General features: G+C 47.8%; 1 protein-coding gene across 12 annotated transcripts; it reads right to left on the bottom strand.

Moving 5' to 3' along the window:
• Nucleotides 1-1,347: 1,347 nt before the first annotated feature.
• LOC140421691 (uncharacterized) lies at nt 1,348-18,638 on the bottom strand. Of its 12 annotated transcripts, none has more exons than XR_011947009.1 (6): nt 18,562-18,638; nt 17,309-17,392; nt 12,453-12,557; nt 7,711-7,872; nt 3,444-3,598; nt 1,348-1,905 (listed from the first exon to the last, which is right to left on the bottom strand). XR_011947009.1 is itself a non-coding variant. In XM_072506503.1 (2 exons), exon 1 carries the CDS (start codon nt 7,496-7,498, stop codon nt 6,323-6,325), a length of 1,176 nt encoding a protein of 391 aa, XP_072362604.1. In that variant the 5' UTR covers nt 7,499-7,704; the 3' UTR covers nt 1,348-1,905; nt 3,444-6,322. The 12 variants fall into 12 exon arrangements, 1 of the variants encoding a protein (XP_072362604.1); XR_011947003.1 differs by having other exon boundaries at nt 18,285-18,598; XR_011947005.1 differs by having other exon boundaries at nt 18,343-18,598.
• Between the last annotated feature and the right edge of the window lie 3,905 nt (nt 18,639-22,543).

Here is a 22,543-nt window from a genome sequence, read left to right as displayed (position 1 = left end):
CCTCTGTACACGTGACAATAAATCCAATCCAATCAAAGAGACAGTTTGTTACTAAGCTTCAAATTGAACAATGAGCCGCCTTAAAAATTATTCATTCATGGGAGGTGGGCGCCACTGGCTGGGCCAGCATTTACTGCTCATTCCAATTGCCCTTGAACTGCATGTCTTGTGAGGCTATTTCAGAGAGCACTTACAAGTTAACCACAACATTACTGTGGATCGGGAGTCACATGTAGGCTAGGTCACGTAAGGAGAGCATATTTCCAAAAGGACATTCGTGACCCAGACCGGTTATTACAACAATCATCAGACTTTTAATTCAAGACTTTTATTCAATTTCAGCATCTGCCATAGGCAGATTCGATCCCAGATCCCCAGAGTATTAACCTGGGTCTCAGGATTACTAGCCCAGTAACAATACCATTACCCCATTGCCTAGCCCACATTGTCTTGATAGAATTTGATGTCTTGTAACATCTCAAAATTATAAAGGAATTTTTTTTTTTCCAAACAAATTCTGATGGCTCTGTAGTTTCTGGAAACATTTTTGGTGATAGTGTTATTTTTTAAAATAAAGATCTAGGGCGTCATTCTCCGACTCCCCGCCGGGTCGGAGAATGGCCGTTGGCCGCCGTGAATCCCGCCCCCGGCGAAGTCTCCGGTACCGGAGATTGGGCGAGGGCGGGAATCGGGCCGCGCCGGTTGGCGGGACCCCCCGCTCAATTCTCTGGCCCGGATGGGCCGAAGTCCCGCCCAGAAATTGCCTGCCCCGCCGGCGTAAATCAAAGCTGGTATTTACCGGCGGGACCAGGCGGCATGGGCGGGCTCCGGGGTCCTGGGTGGGGGCAATCTGACCCCGGGGGTGCCCCCACGGTGGCCTGGCCCGCGATCGGGGCCCACCGATCCGCGGGCTGGACTGTGCCGTGGGGGTACTCTTTCCCTTCCACCTCCGCCCCGGCCTCCACCATGGCGGAGGTGGAAGAGACTCTCCCCACTGCGCATGCGCGGGAAACTGTCTGCGGCCGCTGACGCTCCCGCGCATGCGCCGCATTTCCGCGCCAGCTGGCGGGGCACCAAACGCCATTTCCGCCAGCTGGCGGGGCAACAAACGCCATTTCCGCCAGCTGGCGGGGCGGAAATCCCTCCGGCGCCGGCCTAGCCCCTCAATGTTGGGGCTCGGCCCCCAAAGATGCGGAGCATTGCGCACCTTTGGGCCGGCGCGATGCCCGTCTGATTGGCACCGTTTTTGGCGCCAGTCGGCGGACATCGCGCCGTTGGGGGAGAATTTCGCCCCTCGTCTTTGGAATATAATTACCACATACACCAATTCACTAATGATAATCAATGTTCACGACTGAATAATCTTTCATTTATTTGTTGTTTTTTGCTATGAAATCAATACATAGTTAATATAGAAAAGGTACAGAAGGTGAAATGGCTGCAGGAAGCCACATGTTTAAGGTACAAAAGGGCTTCCTTGACCTTGTTATTAATGAGTGAATACACTATGAAAATAACAATTTTAAGATTAAATGTGATTACACATGTGCACTTACAGCTTCCTACATTACAACAGTGAATATGTTTCAAAAGTACTCCATTGGCTTTAAAACACTTTAGGAGGTCCAGTAGTCATGAGAGGTTTTATAGAAATGTACATTTGTACTAATTGTCCGCAAACTAGGATATCTTACACTCGGTGTCCTCACCAGAATCAGTGATGAAGATTGAGTCTTAATTTTGTGTAATAACCACGTCATTGACACTCTGTAAACCTCCAGATACACCATATCCACAATTATTTGTTTTAAAACACAGCGAGTTGTTGTGATTTGGAATGCACGGTCTATAAATGGTGCTGGAATCTCATTGGACTGTAACTTCCAAAAAGGAATTTGATGCATTCTGAAAAAGAAAACAAAATAGTCGAAATCTGGGATTAAGTGGGTCGCTGTACAAAGAGCTGGCACAGGGAAAATGGGCCAAATAGACTCCTCTGTGCTCTCGCAGCCTTGTGTACATGTAAAGGGAGTGGTAACAACCTGGAACCCACTGCCTATGAGGGTAGGAGATGCAGAGACAACGGAAGGATTTCAATCGGAAATTGGACGGGTACTGAGAGAAATAAACCCACAGGGATTTGGAGATAGAACGGGGCAATGGACAGACTGGCTTCCTCCACAGGGAGCCGACAGGGTCTCAAAGGGCTGAATGGCCCCATTCCCCACCCTCCAGATGCTGTGATCTCAGGAGAGAAATTCAGCTGCTCCAGTCCCTCCAACTAACTGGAGTCCCTCATCTCTGGTGCCATTCTCGTTAATGCCCTTTACACCCTCTCCAAGAACTTCACATCTTTCCTAAAGTGTGAGGCCCATATATAGGGTTCCATTCCAGAGGGATAGAATTGAAAAGCACAGAGGAAATGTCCAATTTGTTTAGAACCAGGGCTAGACTACACTGGGAGCTCTGTCAACATTGGTGATCTCCATTTAGAAAAAGGAAATAGAGGCACTGGAGAAGGTGCAAGAAAGATTCATAATATACAGAACTGAGAGCATTTAACACTCAGGAAAGGCTGGGGCTGCTTTTTTCTGGGAAAGCGAAGACTGATGGGTGACCTGATGGAAGTCTTTCAGATTATGAAGGGATTCAATAATCCAATAGGAATTTCAATAGACACCTCTTTACCCAGCGAGTGGTGATAATGTGGAACTCACTCTCACAGCGAGTGGTTGAGGTGAACAGCATGAATCCATTGAACAGGAAGCTAGATACATACATGAGAGAGAAACAATAGAAGGAGATGCTGATGGGGGAGATGTAGAGGGGCGGGTGGAGGATCATGTGGAGCATAAATACCGACACAGACCACAGCTAACCTCAGCCGATATGGCAATTAAAAATTTTTTTTTCGAGTACCCAATTCATTTTTCCAATTTAGGGGCAATTTCGTGTGGCCAATTTACCTACCCTGCACATCTTTGGGTTGTGGGGGCGAAACCCACGCAAACACGGGAAGAATGTGCAAACTCCACACAGACAGTGACCCAGAGCCGGGATCGAACCTGGGACCTCAGCACCATGAGGCTCCCGTGCTACCACTGCGCCACCGTGCTGCCCCCGATATGGGAATTTAATCTGTGCTGTTGGTGTCACTCAGCACAAACCAGCCATCAAGCCAAATGTGCTAACCGATCCCCGTGTAAATCTGTAATAATTCCTTCAATATTGGTGATTGCCTTTCTCCCACCATACTATTTAATGTAGTTTCCCAGGGCACCTCAGACAACTTGCCCCTCATACCCTGATAGAAGTTTTTTTCTATGAGAAGCACCAAGGTCAATTAAACAAAAGAACCATGTAACCACCATAGCCCATCTTCATGACAACGTGGCATGATTTTGAGGTTTCCAAACAGAAATGGTAATGAAACATTTGCTAACCTCACTTTTCACTCTGATCCTTGCGAAATGTGAAACCAGATATTCGGAAGAAGGCTCAGAGCAAATCAGGCCACTGGAGACGAAGTTGTGAGACCGGCCAGTCCAGCAGAAAGAAACCCTCTGACCATCCCCATTGACCAACAGAATGAACAGTCCTGGATGTAATTGAGAAAGAAACAATAACAGCAGAAGCCAATCCCTGTAATCAGTTGTGAACTTGTTGGTGTCTCAGAAAGTGCGATGAATTACTAAATCTCTTCACACATTGAGGGCAGGTGAATGGCCTCCTCCCAGTATGAACCCCTGGTGCGACTGCAGATGGCATAACCAAGTGAATCGTGCAAATAGACGTAAACGGGTGTGAGATAATGGGGATTATGGAGACATGGCTGCAGGATGACCAGGGATGGGAATTGAATATATTCAGTATTTAGGAAGGACAGACAAAAAGGAAAAGGCAGTGGAGTGGCAGTGCTGGTTAAAGAGGAAATTAATGCAATAGTGAGGAAGGATATTAGCTCCGACAATGTGGAATCTGTATGGGTAGAGCTGAGAAACACCAAGGTGCAAAAGCATTAGTGGGCATCGTATATAGACCGCAAACTGCAGTGGTGATGTTGGGAATGGCATAAAACAGGAAATTAGGCTGATTGTAAAAGTTTCTACAGGAATGTGAACAGAAAAAGATTGGTGAACACAAATGTAGGTTCCTTACAGTCAGAAACAGGGGAATGTATAATAGGGAACAAAGAAATGGCTGAGCAAATAAATAATACTTTGGTTCTGTCTTCACAAATGAGGGCACAAATCAGCACCAGAAATTTGGGGAACACAGGATTTAGTGAGAGGGAGGAACTGAAGGAGATCAATATTAGGAGAGAAATGGAGTTGGGGAAATTGATGGGATTGAAGGCTGATAAATCCCCAGGGCCTGATAATTTGCATCCCAAAGTACTTAAAGAAATGGCTCGAGAAATAGTGGATGTATTGGTGGTCATCTTCCAGGATTCTATAGACTCTGGAACAATTCCTGCAGATTGGAAGGTACCTTATGTAATTCCACTATTTATAAAGGGATAGAGGGAAAACGGAATTATAGACCAGTAAGCCTGATATCGTCAAGAGGAAAAATCTAGAATCCATTCTCAAAGATTTTATAGCAAAGCACTTATAATAATAATCTTTACTGCCATAAGTAGGCTTACATTAACACTGCAATGAAGTTCCTGTGAAAAGCCCTGAGTCGTCACACTCCGGCGCCTGTACGGGTACAGAGGGAAAATTCAGAATGTCCAAATTGTCTAACAGCACGTCTTTTGAGACTTGCGGGAGGAAACCGGAGGGGCCGGAGGAACCCACACAGACACGGGGAGAACATGTAGACTCCGGACAGACAGTGACCCAAGCCAGGAATCGAACCTTGGACCCTGGCGCTGTAAAGCAACAGTACTCCCGTGCAGCCCTAGAAAACAGTGGGCAGGATTGGACAGACTCAGCATTGATCTTTAAAGGGGAAACCATGCTTGACAAATCTCCTGGAGTTCTTTGAGGGTGTAACTGGTAGAGTTGACGAGGGAGAGCCAGTGCATGTGGCATATTTGGACTTTCAGATGGCTTTTGACCAAAGCCCCGCATAAGAGATTAGTGCGTAAAATAAAAGCACATGGGATTCGGGGTTGTATATTGAGATGGATAGAAAACTGGTTGGCAGGCAGGAAACAAACAGTAGGAATTAATGGGTCTTTTTCAAATTGACAGGCAGTGATTAATGGGGTACCTCAGGGATCGGTGCTCGGACCCCAGATATTCACATGATATATTAATGATTTTTAAAAAAAATTAAAGTACCCAATTCTTTTTTACCAATTAAGGGGCAATTTAGTGTGGCCAATTCACCTACCCTGCACATCTTTGGGTTATGGGGGTGAGACCCACAGAGACACAGGGAGAACTTGTCTCCACACAGGCAGTGACCCGGGGTAGGATTGAACACTGATCCTCAGTGCCGTGAGGCAGCAGTGCTAACAACTGTGCTACCCTATATATTAACTATTTAGATAAGGTAACAAAATGAGAAGGCAGACTATTATCTGAACGACCATAGATTAGGAGAGGGGGAATGTGCAACGAGACCTGGGTATCCTCGTACACCAGCCACTGAAGGTAAGCATGCAGCTGCAGCAGGCGGTAAAGAAGGTAAATGCTATGCTAGCTTTCATTGCGAGCAGATTAGAGTACAGGAGCACGGATATCTTGCTGCAATTATACAGGGCCTTGGCGAGGCTGTACCTGGAATATTGTGTGCAGTTTTGGTCTCCTGATCTGAGGAAGGATGTTCTTGCTCCAGAGGGAGAGCAGCGAAGGTTTACCAGACTGATTCCTGGGATGGTGGGACTGACGTATGAGAGATTGAATCAGTTAAGATTGTATTCACTGGAGTTCAGAAGAATGCGGGGGGGATCTCATAGAAACCTAGAATATTCTAACAGGACTTGACAGGAGAGATGCAGGAAAGATTTTCCCGAGGGTGGGAGTGTACAGAACCAAAGGTCGCAGTCTGAGGATACGGGGTAGACCATTTAGGACAGAGATAAGGAGTAATTTCTTCAACCAGAGAGTGGTGAGCCTGTGGAATTTGTTACCACAGGAAATAGTTGAGGCCAATGCATTGTATGTTTTCAAGAAGCAGTTAGATATAGCACTTTGGGCGAAGGGGATCAAAGGAGATAGAGGGGAAAGCGGGATTAGGCTATTGAGTTGGATGATAAGCCATGATCATAATGAATGGCAGAGCAAGTACTAAGGGCAAAATGGTCTCTTCCTGCTCCTATTTGCGATGTAATCCCTTCCCACACTAAGAGCGTGTGAATGGCTTCTCCCTAGTGTGAACTCGCTGGTGTCTCTGCAGGTTGGATGAATGAATGAATCCCTTCCCACACTGAGAGCAGGTGAATGGTCTCTCCCCAGTGTGAACTCGCTGATGTCTCTGCAGACTGGATAACCAAGTGAATCCCTTCCCACACTGAGAGCAGGTGAATGGCTTCTCCCCAGTGTGAACTCGCTGGTGTGACTGCAGGTTGGATGAATGAATGAATCCCTCCCCACACTGAGAGCAGGTGAATGGCCTCTCCCCAGTGTGAACTCGCTGGTGTGTCTGCAGATTGGTTAACTGTGTGAATCCCTTCCCACACTGAGAGCAGGTGAATGGCCTCTCCCCAGTGTGAACTCGCTGGTGTGTCTGCAGACTGGATAACTGAGTGAATCCCTTGCCACACAGAGCAGGTGAACGGTCTCTCCCCAGTGTGAACTCGCTGATGTCTCAGCAAGGTGGATGAATCAATGAATCCCTTCCCACATTGAGAGCAGGTGAATGGCCTCTCCCCAGTGTGAACTCGCTGGTGTCTCAGCAGGGTGGATGAATCAATGAATCCCTTCCCACACTGAGAGCAGGTGAATGGTCTCTCCACAGCGTGAACTCGCTGATGTCTCTGCAGGGTGGATAACTGCGTGAATCCCTTCCCACATTGAGAGCAGGTGAACGGTCTCTCCCCAATGTGAATTTGCTGATGTTTCCACAGGTTGAATGAATCAATGAATCCCTTCCCACACTGAGAGCAGGTGAATGGCCTCTCCCCAGTGTGAACTCGCTGATGTCTCCGCAGGATGGATGAATCAATGAATCCCTTCCCACACTGAGAGCAGATGAATGGCCTCTCCCCAGTGTGAACTCGCTGGTGTGTCTGTAGACTGGATAACTGAGTGAATCCCTTCCCACACTGAAAGCAGCTGAATGGCCTCTCCCCAGTGTGAATTTGCTGATGTCTCTGCAGGCTGGATAACTGAGTGAATCTCTGCCAACACTGAGAGCAGGTGAACGGCCTCTCCCCAGTGTGAACTCGTTGGTGTCTCAGCAGGGTGGATGAATCAATGAATCCCTTCCCACACTGAGAGCAGGTGAACGGCCTCTCCCCAGTGTGACTGCGTCGATGAGTCTCCAGCTCTGATGGGACTCTGTATCCCTTCCCAGAGTCCCCGCATATCGACGGTTCCTCCATGTTTTGGGTCTCCTTGTGTCTCTCCAGGTTGGACAATCAGTGGAAGCCTTGTCTACACACAGAACATGTGCACTGTCTCTCCTCACTGTGAATGGTGTGATGTTTTTTCAGGCTGTGTAATTGGTTTAAGCTCTTTCCACAGTCAGTTCACAGAAACACTCTCACTCGGGTGTCTGTTGTGTGGGTCTCGGTGCTTTTCCAGTCACACTCACGTTTAAAATCTTTTGAAGCCATCAGATCGGACAAACATTTCTCCTTCTCGCTGATGATATTCAGAGCCCGATGATATTCAGATCAGAAGGAATCGAGTGAGTTTGTCACATCGAGATGTGATGTTTGAGATTTCTGTCTATAATTCCTCCTCTTCCAATATCCTTTCAAAACAATTTACAAAAGTCATGTTAGTACAGGATAGAAATTCAGAACAGACATTTCTAGTTCCTCTCTCATTCTCCAAAAGCTGTAAATCTCCATCCCACACAATCTCCCTCCATTCTCACTCTGCTGTATCCAATATTCACCCTCCCAATTCTCCTGAAGGTGCTGATTCATGTTGATTGACAGATCCAAGCTCAGCTCACTGTTTCCTGACCAGGGGGCAGAGTATAATAGCAGCAAGAGTAGGCCATTCGGCCACCGAGTCTGCTCAACATTTCAATGCGATCCTTGGCCGTTCTACCTCTGCACCACTTTTCCACAAGTTCCCCATACCCCTCGACATCTTCAGTATCTGGAAACCTGTCAACATTTGTCTTGAACATACCTGATGACTGAGGCTGCACATTCCTCTGGGGTAGAGAATTTCAAAGCTTCAACAGATTCTCGAGTGAAGAAATCCCTCCTCATCTCAGCTTTCTCTCTATTTTCCTACCTGTTCCGCATAACCCTCAACTCCTTTGTCAATAGAATATCTGTCAACCTGGTACTTCAATATATTCAATGACCCCCAGATACAACTGGTCACTGTGGAAGAGAAATCCAAAGACTAACAACGCTCTGAGGGAAGAGATGACTGGAAATCTATAACGGAGCTACAGTCTTATATTACGAGAAATAATAATACATTTACTTTATTACAGAACGGTAAATAATATATCAAATCTGGACCATGCAACAACACGAGACATATCTCTGTCCATTATTAATTTAATTGCCCTTAAATGTCAGCCATCTCCTGGGGAACCCACCCCTTTAATTGTGAACATTAGGAAAGAGACCATCCTTTTTTGAAATAAATTTACAGTAATTAAGGTGCAGTTTAGCGTGGCCAATCCACCTACCCTGCATATCTTTGGGTTGTGGAGCTGAGACCCATGCAGAAACGGGGAGAATGTGCAAACTCCACAGGGACAGTGACCCGGGGCCGGGATCAAACCCGGGTCCTTGGCGCCGTGAGGCAGCTATGCTAAGCACCATGCTTTTAGTCAGCCAACTAAATGCGTCAACTTGTTAAGGCAATGGTTTTCAAACTTTTTTTCCAGGGACCCAACCGGCCAACCTTCAGGCTCCAACCCGGCCGAATTTCACGACCCACGCAGTCCGACCTTCGCGACCCACTACTTTCTCTTACTTTGTTTGCTGCTGACAAAATGGAGGAATCGCAATCGCGCCCAAAGCCCGTGATGTCGATGTTCGGGGGGCGTGACCTGCTCTCTGCCTCCCTTCAGGCAGGAAGATAACAAGAGAATTTTTGAAAAAATCTTCCGCGTCTCCGATTGCGCAAATTCGCGGGCAACAGCTGCAGCAGCCGGCTTTTTTTTTCACAAGTTCGGGGTGGGGGGGTTTACTTGATAAAGTTTAACAGAAAAAAATGTTTACATCCTCTACAAATTGGAGGTTCCCCACATTTCACCGAAATATTACAATTAAAAACGTTAAAAAAATAATAGACACTTAAAAATCAATTAATTGAGAAAGCTTCCAAATACGACCTGCAGGCATTTTGTTTTGGAATGTTTAAAACTCAAGATTAAAAACGTTGACATCTCTTTGTTGAAGTTACAGCTGCGGTGAAACCATCGTTGGATCACTCACCATTCTTGGAGTAAGAGACTTCAAAGTTCAGAAAGCAACCAATCACATCATTCCCCCCCGAACATTTTGCAGCCGGCAAAACTCTGAGCAGGCGCAAAACTCTGAGCATGCGCAAAACTCTGAGCAGGCGCAAAACTCTGAGCATGCGTACCGATGAGCGGGCATTTTTAAAATATGTTCGTGGCCATTTTGAAGGCCGCTTGCAGCCGGCATTATTAGAAGCCGGCTGCTGCGTGCGGATTTGCGCAATCGGGAGCGCCGCGACTGACGGCTCCGCGACACACCCGACACCTGCCCGTGACCCACACACGGGTCGCGCCCCCGACTTTGACAATGCCTGTGTTAAGGGGATAGGTATGAGGAGTTGGAACCACTTTGTGGAGCCGCGAATCTTCATGTAATTTTCTTCTCCTAATTAAGGGGCAATTTAGCGTGGTTCCAGGTTGGGCTCAAATCATCAATGAGGACTCTGATCTCTGGCAAGGAAGGAAACCCTGGCAGGTGGGCAGGGAGGATTCACAAACACCCGCTGGAGGCCCCAAACCCCCAATAAGACCCATTGATTTTATTGTCAGTCTGCAGACAGGAGCTGGAGAATGGAACCCAGGCAGAGGAGAGGGAGGGAGAAAACTGGGAGTGAAGGAAAGAAATGGTGCAGATGGTGAGATGGGTTTGGATTTCAGCCCAGGGAGGAGGGAGAGTGTGAGCAAAGGGAAAACTGTTCCAGAGAAACTAGAATTGTCTGTTCAGAATTTCTATCCTGTACTGACAGTGATGACTTTTATTTTTTTTTCAAATTAAAAAATAAATAAATTTAGAGTACCCAATTCTTTTTTTCCTCAATTAAAGAGTAATTTTAGCGTGGCCGATTCACCTACCCTGCACATCTTTTTGGATTGTGGGGGCCAGACACACGCAGACATGGGGAGAATGTGCAAACTCCATACGGACAGTGACCCGGGGCCGGGATCACACCCGGGTCCTCGGCTAACCACTGAGCCACTGTACCTGCCCCTAGTGATGACTTTTGTAAACTCCTTTTACTGGATATTACAAGGGGAGGATTTACTGATGGAAACTCAAATCAAACTTCACATCAAGATCTAACAGTCACTCCATTCATCAGGACCTGAATATCATTGGCCTGTGAATGTGGAAGAAGAAATGTTTGAGTTTTGACAAAGAGTCATCGGACTCGAAACATTAGCTCTTTTCTCTCCCAACAGATGCTGCCAGACCTGCTGAGATTTTCCAGCATTTTCTCTTTTGTTTCAGATTCCAGCATCCGCTGTAATTTGCTTTTATTTAAGAAGAAATGTTTGTCTGGTCTGTCTGCAGGAAAACATTTTCATGATCAGTGTCACTGAAAAAAACCCAATACACACTCAACTCGAGTGAGTGTTCCAGTGAACTGCCTGTGGAAAGAGCTTTTACCAGTTACACAGTCTGAAAAAACATCACACTATTCAGAGCGGGGAGAGACCGTACACATGCTCTCTGTGGGGACAAGACATAAACTGATCGTCAAACGTGGAGAGGGACAAGGACATCAGCAGCATGCTGAAACCATGGAAATGTGGGGACTGTGGGAAGGGATTCAGATCCCCATGTGAGCTGGAGATTCATCACCGTAGTCACACCGGCGACAAACCATTCACTGAGTGTGGGAAGGGACTCACTCAGTTATCCGAGTGAGGATTTACCAATATATGGGAGTCGAGCTGGTGAGGAAGTGAGTGGCCTTTAGTAAGGTTCAGGCTGCTCTGTGTAAGAAAGAAGTTTGATTTGGGGCGGTATACCATGCAAAGCTGCGGCTCACACACGAGTCCAAAGACATCCATTTTGATAGACCAGAGGAGGTGATCATTGTAAAGCATGGACTGGGGTCCAGTTATCTGTATTGGACAAGATCTACATTGCCTGTGGGGTGGGATGGGTGTTGTGATATCCTCTATATAGTTTTGATATTTTGTGATAAAATCTGTTTTTCTGTTCGGGGTGAAGGGAGATTTTCTTTATGAAGCACAATGTAGATATATATAGGGGGGGGTGGGGTGGGGGGGGGGGGGGGGGGGGCAGGTGGAGACGGGTGAGCTAACTGATGACTAAAGAACTGTTTTTGTTTTACTCTGAGAGTGTATGGGTGCGTGTATGGCAGCCATCTTGGGTGGACTCTTGGCCTGCACATTTTGAAGATTTACTGGATAGTCCCTCATGGCTGATTCAGTGATGGGGGACCCCTGATTCAGCTGGTCACCTGGAACATAAGGGGATTGGGTGGACCAGTGAAGAGGTGGAGGGTTTTTGCTCACCTAAAGATTCTAAATTCTGGTGTGGTGTTCTTGCAGGAGACTCACTTGCGGGTTAGACATCTGACCAGACTGCGGAGGGGTGAGCCAAGTGTTTTACTCGGGCTTTGACAAAGGGCTCGAGGTGCTGCAATTCTAATCAATAAACGGGTCCCTCTTTCGGTCACTAGGATCATTGCGGACACTAATGGGAGATACGTGGTGGTCAGTGGGTCATTGGCGGGTATATTGGTGGTGCTGGTGAATGGCTAAGCCCCTAACTGGGACGATGTGTCATTTGTACAATAATTGTTGGGATCCATCCCAGACCTGACTACACATAAATTGATTCTTGGGGCAAATTGTGTACTGGATGCTAAATGGACTGGTCCAAGCCCATTCAACCGCTACAAAAACAAAAATGGAGTGAAATCTGGACGGACCACCCGGCACGCCCCAGGCATCGGAAACGATAACAGCAAACCCGGCAAAAGATAAAGAAATCTGTTCCCATCAGCAGATTGTGAAAGGATTACGGGACACAGATTTAAGATTGTGAGCAAGACCGACGGGGGAGGTCTGAGGTAGACATTTTATACAGTGAGCGACAATGATCTGAACTCAATGCTTACACACAAATGTTGATAACCTCCAGGTCCTGATAACTCGAATGGTGCTGTCAGAATTTGATGTGAGGATTGGTTGTGAGTTTTCTGTCTGCGAATCCCTTTCTAAGACTGTGAAAGAAGTTTACAAAGGCATCACTGTCAGTCCAGAAATAAAATTCGGGAAAGATAAACCTTTCTCCCGGTTTGAATTTGATGTGTGTAAATCCTCCGCTTCTAATCCCCTGTAAAAGGAGTTTCCAAAATTAATCAGTCAGTCAAGTATTGAAAGGGGCTGGTTTAGCACACTGGGCTAAATCACTGGCTTTTAAAAGCAGACCAAGTCAGGCCAGCAGCACGGTTCAAGTCCCATACCAGCCTCCTTGAACAGGCGCCAGAATGTGGCGACTAGGGGCTTTTCATAGTAACTTCATTTGAAGCCTACTTGTGACAAGAAGCGATTTCCATTTTTTCAAATTCACAACATTCTCCCCTCCTGCTTCCTGGTCCAGGATGACCGCTCATGGCCCCCCCGCTGCACACTGACCCTCTTGTCGTCAGCAGTCCCCTGATTTGAGGGTGATGTTGTCTCAGGGTTGTGAGTTTCTACCCTGGGTCTTCATGTGGCTGAACAGAGCCGCAGAGCTTTGAATACATGGGACAGAATGTCTAATAAGACAGTGAAATCCGGAGAGCAGGATTGTCTTCCTTTTCTTTCCATCTTTGCCACCGCTTTGCCTCATCAATAAGACATTGGGACTCAAAGACTAATCCAGTTTGATGGACAAGTTGTCTCCATTCTGAACAATGGGGAACAAGCTCCTCCCACTCATTGAAACATCACCCCGACAAAGATGACAACCGTGCATGCGCCGTGATGCACATCCAATAAAGATGGCGGCCGATAACCCGAGCCGAACATGAGGAGCTGTAGCTCCGCTCGGTACAAACGGGGTCCCGGAAACTCTTTTCTGAAGACTGCAGCTCACAACAGCTTTACACAACGTTTCCGCCCATCCCCGAGATCTCTCGCTCCCTCCATATTGTTAAACGCCTCTCACCAATTTCGGATCTGAATAAGGCACTTCTCCTTCGCCATTACCCACACCGCGTATGCTTCAATCACAGCGGACCCCGCCCCTCATTCACTCCGATTGGCTGGAGGACTACCTGCTCCCGGTTGGTCCTTCAGTACCGCCCCTCCTCTTCCTATTGGTCCGGAGCTGCCGTCAATCACCCGGGCATTGTGACATCCAGATGGTGAGAGCGGCCACAGGTTCAGGCTGACTCGCTGATTGTCCAATAATAACAGTGAGAGTCTCAGTGGGACAATCAGACAATAATAGTGGAGATGGGGCCCAGAGGAGAAACAGCAAAGGATTCACTCACTTTGAGAGGAACAAACACAGTGTCTGCTCCAATAAGTCAGGCTGCAGTGTGTGAGTGAACGTATCATTGGATCCAATGTAGAATCATAGAATCCCGACAGTGCTGAAGGAGGCCATTCGGCCCAGTGAATCGACACCGACCCTCTGAAAGATCACCCTACCTTGGCCAATCCCCCACCCTAACCCCACCAAGGGATAATTTAGCACTGACAATCCACCTAACCTGCACATCTTTGGACTGTGGGAGGAAATCTTCGCAGCCACGGGAAGAATGGGCAAACTCCACACAGACAGTGACCCAAGGTCGGATTCGAACCCAGGTACCTGGTGCTTGAGGCAACAGTGCTAACTACCGAGCCACCCCCGTAACTCTGTCGTGATGTCATCCTCCGCAAAGCCATCCGATATGCCAAGAGAGAATATCAAACCAATCTAGAGTCACAGACAGACTCTCGACGGTTGTGGCAAGGACTAAACAGCGTAACAGGCTACAAAGCGATGCCGAACAGTATCTCTGGCAGCAGCGCACCCCATCCCAATTAACTCAATGCATTCTATGCTCTGTTCGAGCAGATAACCAACAATCCGCTGTCGCGTGTCCCAGCAGCCAATAATTCACCCATACCCAACATCACAGCTTCCGAAATCAGATCGGCCTTCCTGAAAGTGAGCCCTCGGAAGGCGACGGGCCCGGACGGGATCCCAGGCCCTGCACTCAGAGCCTGCGCGGACCAGCTGGCAGAGGTATTCGCGGACATTTTTAACCTGTCCCTACTCCACTCCGAGGTCCCCACCTGCTTCAAAAAGACCACCATCATACCGGTACCAAAGAAGAACCAGGCAACGTGCCTGAATGACTACCGTCCAGTGGCCCTGACTTCAGTCGTAATGAAGTGCTTCGAGAGGTTGATCATGAAGCCCATCACCTCCATACTCCCAGAATGCCTTGATCCACAGCAATTCGATACCATTGCAACCGGTCCACATCAGACCCCATTTCCCTGGCCCTACACTCATCCCTAGAGCATCTGGACAACAAGGACTCCTACATCAGACTCCTATTTATTGACTACAGCTCCGCCTTCAACACCATAATCCCAGCCAAGCTCATATCAAAATTCCAAAACCTAGGACTTGGCTACCCACTCTGCAATTGGATCCTCGATTTTCTGAACAAACAGACAGCAGTCAGTAAGAATGAACAACAACACCTCCTCCACAATAATCCTCAACACCGGCGTCCCGCAAGGCTGCGTACTTAGCCCTTACTCTACTCCCTGTACACACATGACTGAGTGGCAAAATTTGGTTCCAACTCCATCGACAAGTTTGCTGACGATACGTCCATAGTGGGCCGGATCTCGAATAACGACGAGTCAGAATACAGGAGGGAGATAGAGAACCTAGTGGAGTGGTGTAGCGACAACAATCTCTCCCTCAATGCCAGCAAAACTAAAGAGCTGGTCATTGACTTCGGGAAGCAATGTACTGTACACACCCCTGTCAGCATCAACGGGGCTGAGGTGGAGATGGTTAGCAGTTTCAAATTCCTAGGGGTGCACATCTCCAAAAATCGGTCCTGGTCCACCCACGTCGATGCTACCACCAAGAAAGCACAACAGCGCCTATATTTCCTCAGGAAACTAAGGAAATTCGGCATGTCCACATTAACCCTTACCAACTTTTACAGATGCACCATAGAAAGCATCCTATCGAGCTGCATCACAGCCTGGTATGGCAACTGCTCGGCCCAGGACTGCAAGACATTTCAGAGAGTCGTGAACACTGCCCAGTCCATCACATGAACCTGCCTCCCATCCATTGACTCCATCTACACCTCCCACTGCCTGGGGAAAGCGGGCAGCATAATCAAAGATCCCTCCCACCCGGCTGACTCACTCTTCCAACTTCTTCCATCGGGCAGGAGATACAGAAGTCTGAGAACACACACGAACAGACTCAAAAACAGCTTCTTCCCCACTGTCACCAGACTCCTAAATGACCCTCTTATGGACTGACCTTATTAACATTACACCCTGCATGCTTCATCCGATGCCGGTGCTTATGTAGTTACATTGTATATCTTGTGTTGCCCTATTTTGTATTTTCTTTTATTCCCTTTCCTTCCCATGTACTTAACGATCTGTCGAGCTGCTCGCAGAAAAATACTTTTCACTGTACCAAGGTACACGTGACAATAAACAAATCCAATCCAACCCAATTAGACAATAACCTGCCTGTTATTCCAATTCTGGTGTGTTACTCCTTTACTGTTATCATTAGACACTAATAGGAGGGCAAAATGCAAGGTAGCAATGATATTTTGAAGTCTCTGTGTTACAGTGCGTGTCACTGGGAGGTGTGTGATAAAATGGGAATGGAAACATCATGACAAAGGATAGCACGGTAGCAGTGGTTAGCACTGCTGCCTCATGGTGCTGAGGACCCAGGTTCAATCCCAGCCCCAGGTCACAGCTGTGTGGAGTTTGCACATTCTACCCATGTCTCCATGGGTCTGACCCCCACATCCCAAAGATGTGCAGGCTAGGTGGATTGGCCACTCTTTTGAGGTCCACCACCAAAATAGAACAAAGGAAACAAACTTAGGGACAAAGCAATAGGGCCGCTCCAGTTAGGGGCACTGCCCGAATGTAACAAAGATCAGCAGAAACTTAAAAACATCTAATGAGAGTGCATTTAAAGGGGTCAATAAAGCACCCCAACCCCTGCGGTGCCCACCGGGCATGGAAGGCCTCGCTGGTGCCCATGGACACTGCATCCTCCCTTTCTAGGGACACCCAGCTGCGAAGTAGCCGTGTAAAAGGGGCAAACAGTCTGGTCAGATGACCCCCTCGGTCGCCCGCTGCCTGGACCTATAAATGACAGGCTTCGCCAGGCCCAGAAGCAGGTTCACAAGGAGGTAAGTGGCGCTGGTTCGTGAGGTCATCGGCCCAAGTAGGACTCAGCAAAAACACAGTCCGTGCTCCCACTCTGAAACGACCACTGACCTCCAACTCCTCCCTGCTGATGTGTGGAGTCTTCAGGCTGGGAGAGGGCTCAGCAAACACACTGCCCACTCGACCCCCCTGCCCCGGAACAAGCACACCGGATAGAATAAGGACGGTTTTGTCCTTGCTGAAGGCAGATGTTATCAGTTGGGAGAACTGGGCAGGGCCGGGCCCTCAACCCGGGAGGGGCCCAGCAAACAAGCAGTCCCATCTTGTTTTTGAAGTTACCTCCTTGTTGTTGTCCTTCTCTCCTCTCCTTCCTCCAGGCAGCAACCAGCACTGGACTCAGGCAGCAAACTCAGCAGCAGCAATAGAGAGAAAGAGAGAGAGAGCAGCAACAGCAGCAGCCACTCTTCATCACAGCAACAACCTCACAACACCAAAGTCTGCACTGGGAGTTCTGGCTTCGGGTTGGCCATGGTAATTGCCCCTTAATTGGAAACAAATAATTGGGTACTCTAAATTTATAATTAATAATATTACTCACCTCTGTCACAATTTTGGTGTTTTCAAGTTTACAATCTCCTGCTACAATCTTCAGCTGGAAAGATATCAGAAGCTTTGGAAGCAGCTGTAAAAGGAAATTACAATGGTCAGAAATGTTAGTCGAGGTTAGAAATTAAGATCAGACAAATATTTATCTTGGTTTGAGTTTGCTGGGTGTAAATCCCCCCTTCTAACCCCGGTAAAAGGAGTTTCAAAAATCCATCACTCTTCCGAGTCCAGGATAGAAGTTCCAAACATTCTCTTCCCTTGTTGCCTGTTCCAGGATTATTTAATGAGGGTTATACTTGCTTTGGAAGAAGTTCAGTGAAGTTTCACTAGTCTGATTCCTGGGATGGGAGAGTTTGTTTTATGGAGCAAGATTGAGCCTGTTTGGTCTGTACCTGATGGGAGTTTCAAAGAATGAGAGGTGATCTTATTTAAACATCTGAGGGGTTTTGATAAGATAGATGATGAAAGAATATTTTTCCACATGGGATTCAAGAACTAAGGGAGACAGTTTAAAGAGTTCTCCAGTTTGACACTGAGATAAGCAGAAATGTCTTCCCTCAGAGGGTCATTAGTCTGTGGATAAAAGCAAATTACTGCAGATGCTGGAATCTGAAACAAAAACAGAAAATACTGGACAATCTCAGCAGGTCTGACAGTATCTGTGGAGAGAAAAGGGAGCTAACGTTTTGAGTCTGGATGACTCTTTGTCAAACCTGAGTTTGTGGAATTCTCTTTCCCAGAGAGCAGTGGTGCTGGGTCACTGAATATACTCAGAGCTGAGTTAGTCTTTTTTAAAATCTACTGGGGGGGTCAAAGGTTTTTGGGGAAGGCAGGAAAATGTAATTAATGGCACATTCGGATCAGCCATGCCTTTATTGAATGGCAGAACAGGGTCAATAGGCCGAATGGCCTACTCCTGCTGCTAATTCTGATATTGTTCTTCGGATTGCCACACATGGAAGTAGCACCTTTCCCCTCTGGAGGGGCCTGTCAATCATCGAGACAATGATTTTCTCTCCTGGTCACCGGGATCCTGAAGCACCGTCTCTCTTACGTCATCAAGGTGGCCCCTCAGCAGCTCCGCTAAACAAAGATGGCGGCCGTGGAACTGGGCCTGATGCCGGATAAAAGCTCCGCAGCTGCAAACGCGGAATTTGCAGGGTCTTCTTCCGGCCTTGTGACCAGCAGGTGTTTATGAAGCCTTCACTCCCTCCCCATCCCGACGTTTGTCTCCATTCCTCTCACCGCCCGAAACAGCCGCTCCCACACTCGCACACCTCCGAACAAAGCGACACTACGCATCCTCCTGATACGCCCAGCATTGCGTCTGCGCACTGGGCTCCTGTGGAGTGAATAGGGCACTTTCACAGCCGCATGGAATGCTGGGTAATAGCCGCACCATTGAAACCGCAAACAATAAATACAAAATAGCTTGGATCCCAATCGATAAAAATAATTAAACAAATTATTGTCAATGGGTCTTCTGCTAGTCTCCATTTCTCAAAATGATGAAATGCTGCTCTCCCGTGGAACAATGAAGAACTTAAGGTGGTTTTTTTCGCCAATGGATCCTTCCTCTCTCCTCCCCAGAAGATGCAAACTCTTGCTGGGTTCAATCCCAGAATGAGTAATTCCTCCATCTTCTGCCCTCTTGCTCGTGATACTTAATGTTCAGTGTTTTCTAGAATGATCCAGCACAGATGGAAGTCACTCGGCACACCATGTCTGTACTGACTCTGTACAAGAGCTACCAGATTTCCTGGCTAAATTCCATTTGCCACTGTTCTGCCCATATGACCAGCCCATCTGTACCATACCTTAATTTAAGGCGTTTGTACTTGCTAGTTCCCACACCAACAATTTTCCATCTGCAAACTTATTGATCATACCTCCTACCTTCACGTATTTCAAAACCTCGATTTTATATATAATTACTATTGGTGGCTGAGGATGCACCGGGATCTCCATCAGCACCTGAACCTGTGTTTCCTTCCTGTGAGACAATCGAGAACTTTTGTAACTTTGGAGAAACAATGCTGAAAAAGCTGGTGTTCTGGTCAAAGCTAGTAACTGGGTGCTGCCTTGCCTGTCTCTGAATTTACTCCGGTCCTTTTCATTCTCCACTTATGTAATAAGCATTGATCATAATGACTGGGAAGAGGTTGCTGCCAATCGGTCACTATCGTGACAACGTTGCGCATCAAACAGCATCATTAGGGCGGCACGGTAGCACAGTTGCTTCACAGCACCAGGAGAAATGTTTATCTTTCCCGAATTTTATTTCTGGACTGACAGTGATGCCTTTGTAAACTTCTTTCACAGGGGCTTAGAAAGGGATTCGCAGACACGAAACCCACAACCAATCCTCACATCAAATTCTGACAGCACCATTAGGGTTATCAGGACCTGGATATTTGTGTGTAAGCATTGAGTTCCATATCATTATCACTCACTGTATAAAATGTCTACCTCCCATCTCCCCTGTAGATCTTGTTCACAATCTTAAATCTGTGTCCCGTAATCCTTTTACAATCTACTGATGGGAACAGTTTTTGAAAATCTTTTGCTGGGTTTGCCATTGTCATTTCTGGTGCCTGGGTCGATGCCGGGTGGTCCGTCTGGTTTCATTCCTTTTTCATGTTTTTGTTGTGGCTGAATCAGCTTAGACCAGTCCATTTAGGGTCCAGAACACAATTGAAGTCTCCTCCAATTGAAGCGGGAAAGAAACAATCGAGCGACTTTCAGGATTGGAGCCGGTGGTGACCAGGGAGCAGTAGAAGCTGCAGAGTGAGCCGGGAGGCTTCATAAATATCCCGTGGAGGCTTCAACTCCAGAGTAAAATGTTAACGGACCCGTCTTAAACAGCACCAAACAGAGTGAGAGCTGAGCGGTGACAGGCCCGGGTTACTGGCCGCCATCTTTACAGAGGACAAGGTGCCACAGGCAAGGGGCTGGTTTAGCACGTGGGCTAAGACAGCTGGCTTGTAATGCAGAACAAGACCACCAGCGCGGGTTCAATTCCCGTTCCAGCCTCCCCGAACAGGTGCCGGAATGTGGCGACTAGGGGCTTTTCACAGGAACTTCATTAAAGCCTACTTGTGACAGAAAGTGATTATTATTATTATTATTATGCGCTGCGAGTCTGGACCGGATGCCAACCCTCCCGGATTGACTGACTGGAGTCTCCAGGATTTTATTTTAATCATTTGTGGGAGTCACTGGCTGGGCCAACATTTATTGCCCATCCCTAATTTCCCTTAAACCGAGCGGCTTGCTCAGCCATCTCGGAGGGCATTTAAAGAATCAACCACATTGCTGTGGTTTGGAATCATGTCGGCCAGACCAGGTAAGGATGGCAAATTTTCTTTTCTCTTCATTCACAAGATGTGGGTGTCGCTGGCTGGGCCAGCATTCACTGCCCATCACTAATTGCCCTTGAACTGAGGGCATCTCAGGGCATTTTAAGGATCAACCAGCTGACTGGAATCACATGTAGGCCAGACCAGGTAAGGATAGAAGATTTCCTTCACTGAAGGACATGAGTGAACCAGATGGGTCTTTGCAACAATTGACAATGGTTTCATGGTCATCAGTAAACTTTTAATGAGGGCAGCATGGTGGCGCAGTGGTAGCCCTGCAGCCTCACGGCGCCGAGGTCCCAGGTTCGATCCTGGCTCTGGGTCACTGTCCGTGTGGAGTGTGCACATTCTCTCCCCGTTTGCGTGGGTTTCGCCCCCACACCCCAAAAGACGTGCAGGGTAGGGGGATTGGCCATGCTACATTGCCCCTTAATTGGAAAAAATGAATTGCGTACTCAAAATTTATTAAAACAAAGTAAACTTTCAATGAATTCAAATTTTACCTTCTGCCTTGGTGAGATTCATGTCTGGGTATGTGGAAAATCATTGGGACAGTAAAAAATATTTTTGTGACTCTGGAACATGATTAGGACAGTAAAAATATTAATTTTGGGTGTCTGGAAAATCATTAGGACAGTCAAAAAGATTTTTGAACATTTCTCTTCAGTGGATTTAAAAATATTGAAAATGGAATAAAGGTTTAGCTGCCAGTCAAACACTGTCCTTTTTAAAAATAAATTTAGAATGCCCAATTCATTTTTTCCAATTGATGGACAATTTAGCATGGCCAATTCAACTAACCTGCACATCTTTGGGTTGTGGGGGTGAAACCCAGGCAAAGACGGGGAGAATGTGCAAACTCCACACAGACAGTGACCCAGAGCCGGGATCGAACCTGGGACCTCACCGCGATGAGACAGCAGTGCTAACCACTGTGCCACCGTGCTGCCCTAGTCAATCACTGTCCTGTAAGGTAACGAGCCCTTTTGCTTCCCAATTGGGCGAGGAAGGCATTGGGCGTGATTCTCTGAAATGGAGACAGAGTGTTCGCGCTGTCGTGAACGCCGTTGAGGTTCAGGACGGCGCGAAATCGCTCCTATCCCGACCGATTCAGGGCCCGAAAATGGGGTAGGAGCGGCGCCGCATCATTTACGCGTGCCAGGCCTTGGCGCCACGTAAAGGCGGCGCCGCATACATGACGCGGCCGGCGCCGCACAACTGGCGTCACCCGCGCATGCCTGGTTGCCGTCCGCCCCGCAAGAAGATGTCAGACGGATCTTGCGGGGCTGCGGAGGAAAGGAGGTCTGCCTTCAGAGAAGCTGGCCCGATGATCAGTGGGCACCGATCGCGGGCCAGACCGCATTTGAGGCCCCCCCCCCAGTGCAGGATACCCCCTCGCTCCCCCGCAGGGCACCCCCCAGTGTTCCCGCGCTGTTCCCGCCGGCAGCGACCAGGTGTGGACGGCGCTGGGGGGAACCCGCCATTTTGGGCAGGCCGCTTGGCCCATCCGGCACTGAGAATCGCGGGGGTACCGGTGAATCGCCATTTTGGCTGTCTCGGGCGATTCACTGGACCACGCCGTGCAAAACGCGATTGTACCGATCTGGCAGCTTCTGTGAATCACGGGAGGGCGTCGGAACGGCGTCGCGGGAAAATTTGGCGATCCAGGTGATTCTCCCAACCGGCACGGGAGCGGATAATCGTGCCCAGTGTGTCATAAGGATGGATGTGTTGACCGATTAATGGCTGGAGGATGGGGACAGGTCATGTGACCAAACCTCCAGGAATACATTTAATCAAAGTTGGCGACGAGAGAATGTTGTGAATTTCAATCGTAAGCTGACAGTGAGGTTTCTGTAAATTTACAG

This window comes from Scyliorhinus torazame, chromosome 5, assembly GCF_047496885.1.
Source record: "Scyliorhinus torazame isolate Kashiwa2021f chromosome 5, sScyTor2.1, whole genome shotgun sequence".
Lineage (NCBI taxonomy): Eukaryota > Metazoa > Chordata > Chondrichthyes > Carcharhiniformes > Scyliorhinidae > Scyliorhinus > Scyliorhinus torazame.
This window is presented reverse-complemented; position numbering and strand designations above follow the sequence as displayed.

Bases quoted from the DNA above. Each gene is read 5' to 3' on its own strand.
- LOC140421691 (XM_072506503.1), bottom strand. From the start codon at position 7,498: ATGGAGGAACCGTCGATATGCGGGGACTCTGGGAAGGGATACAGAGTC.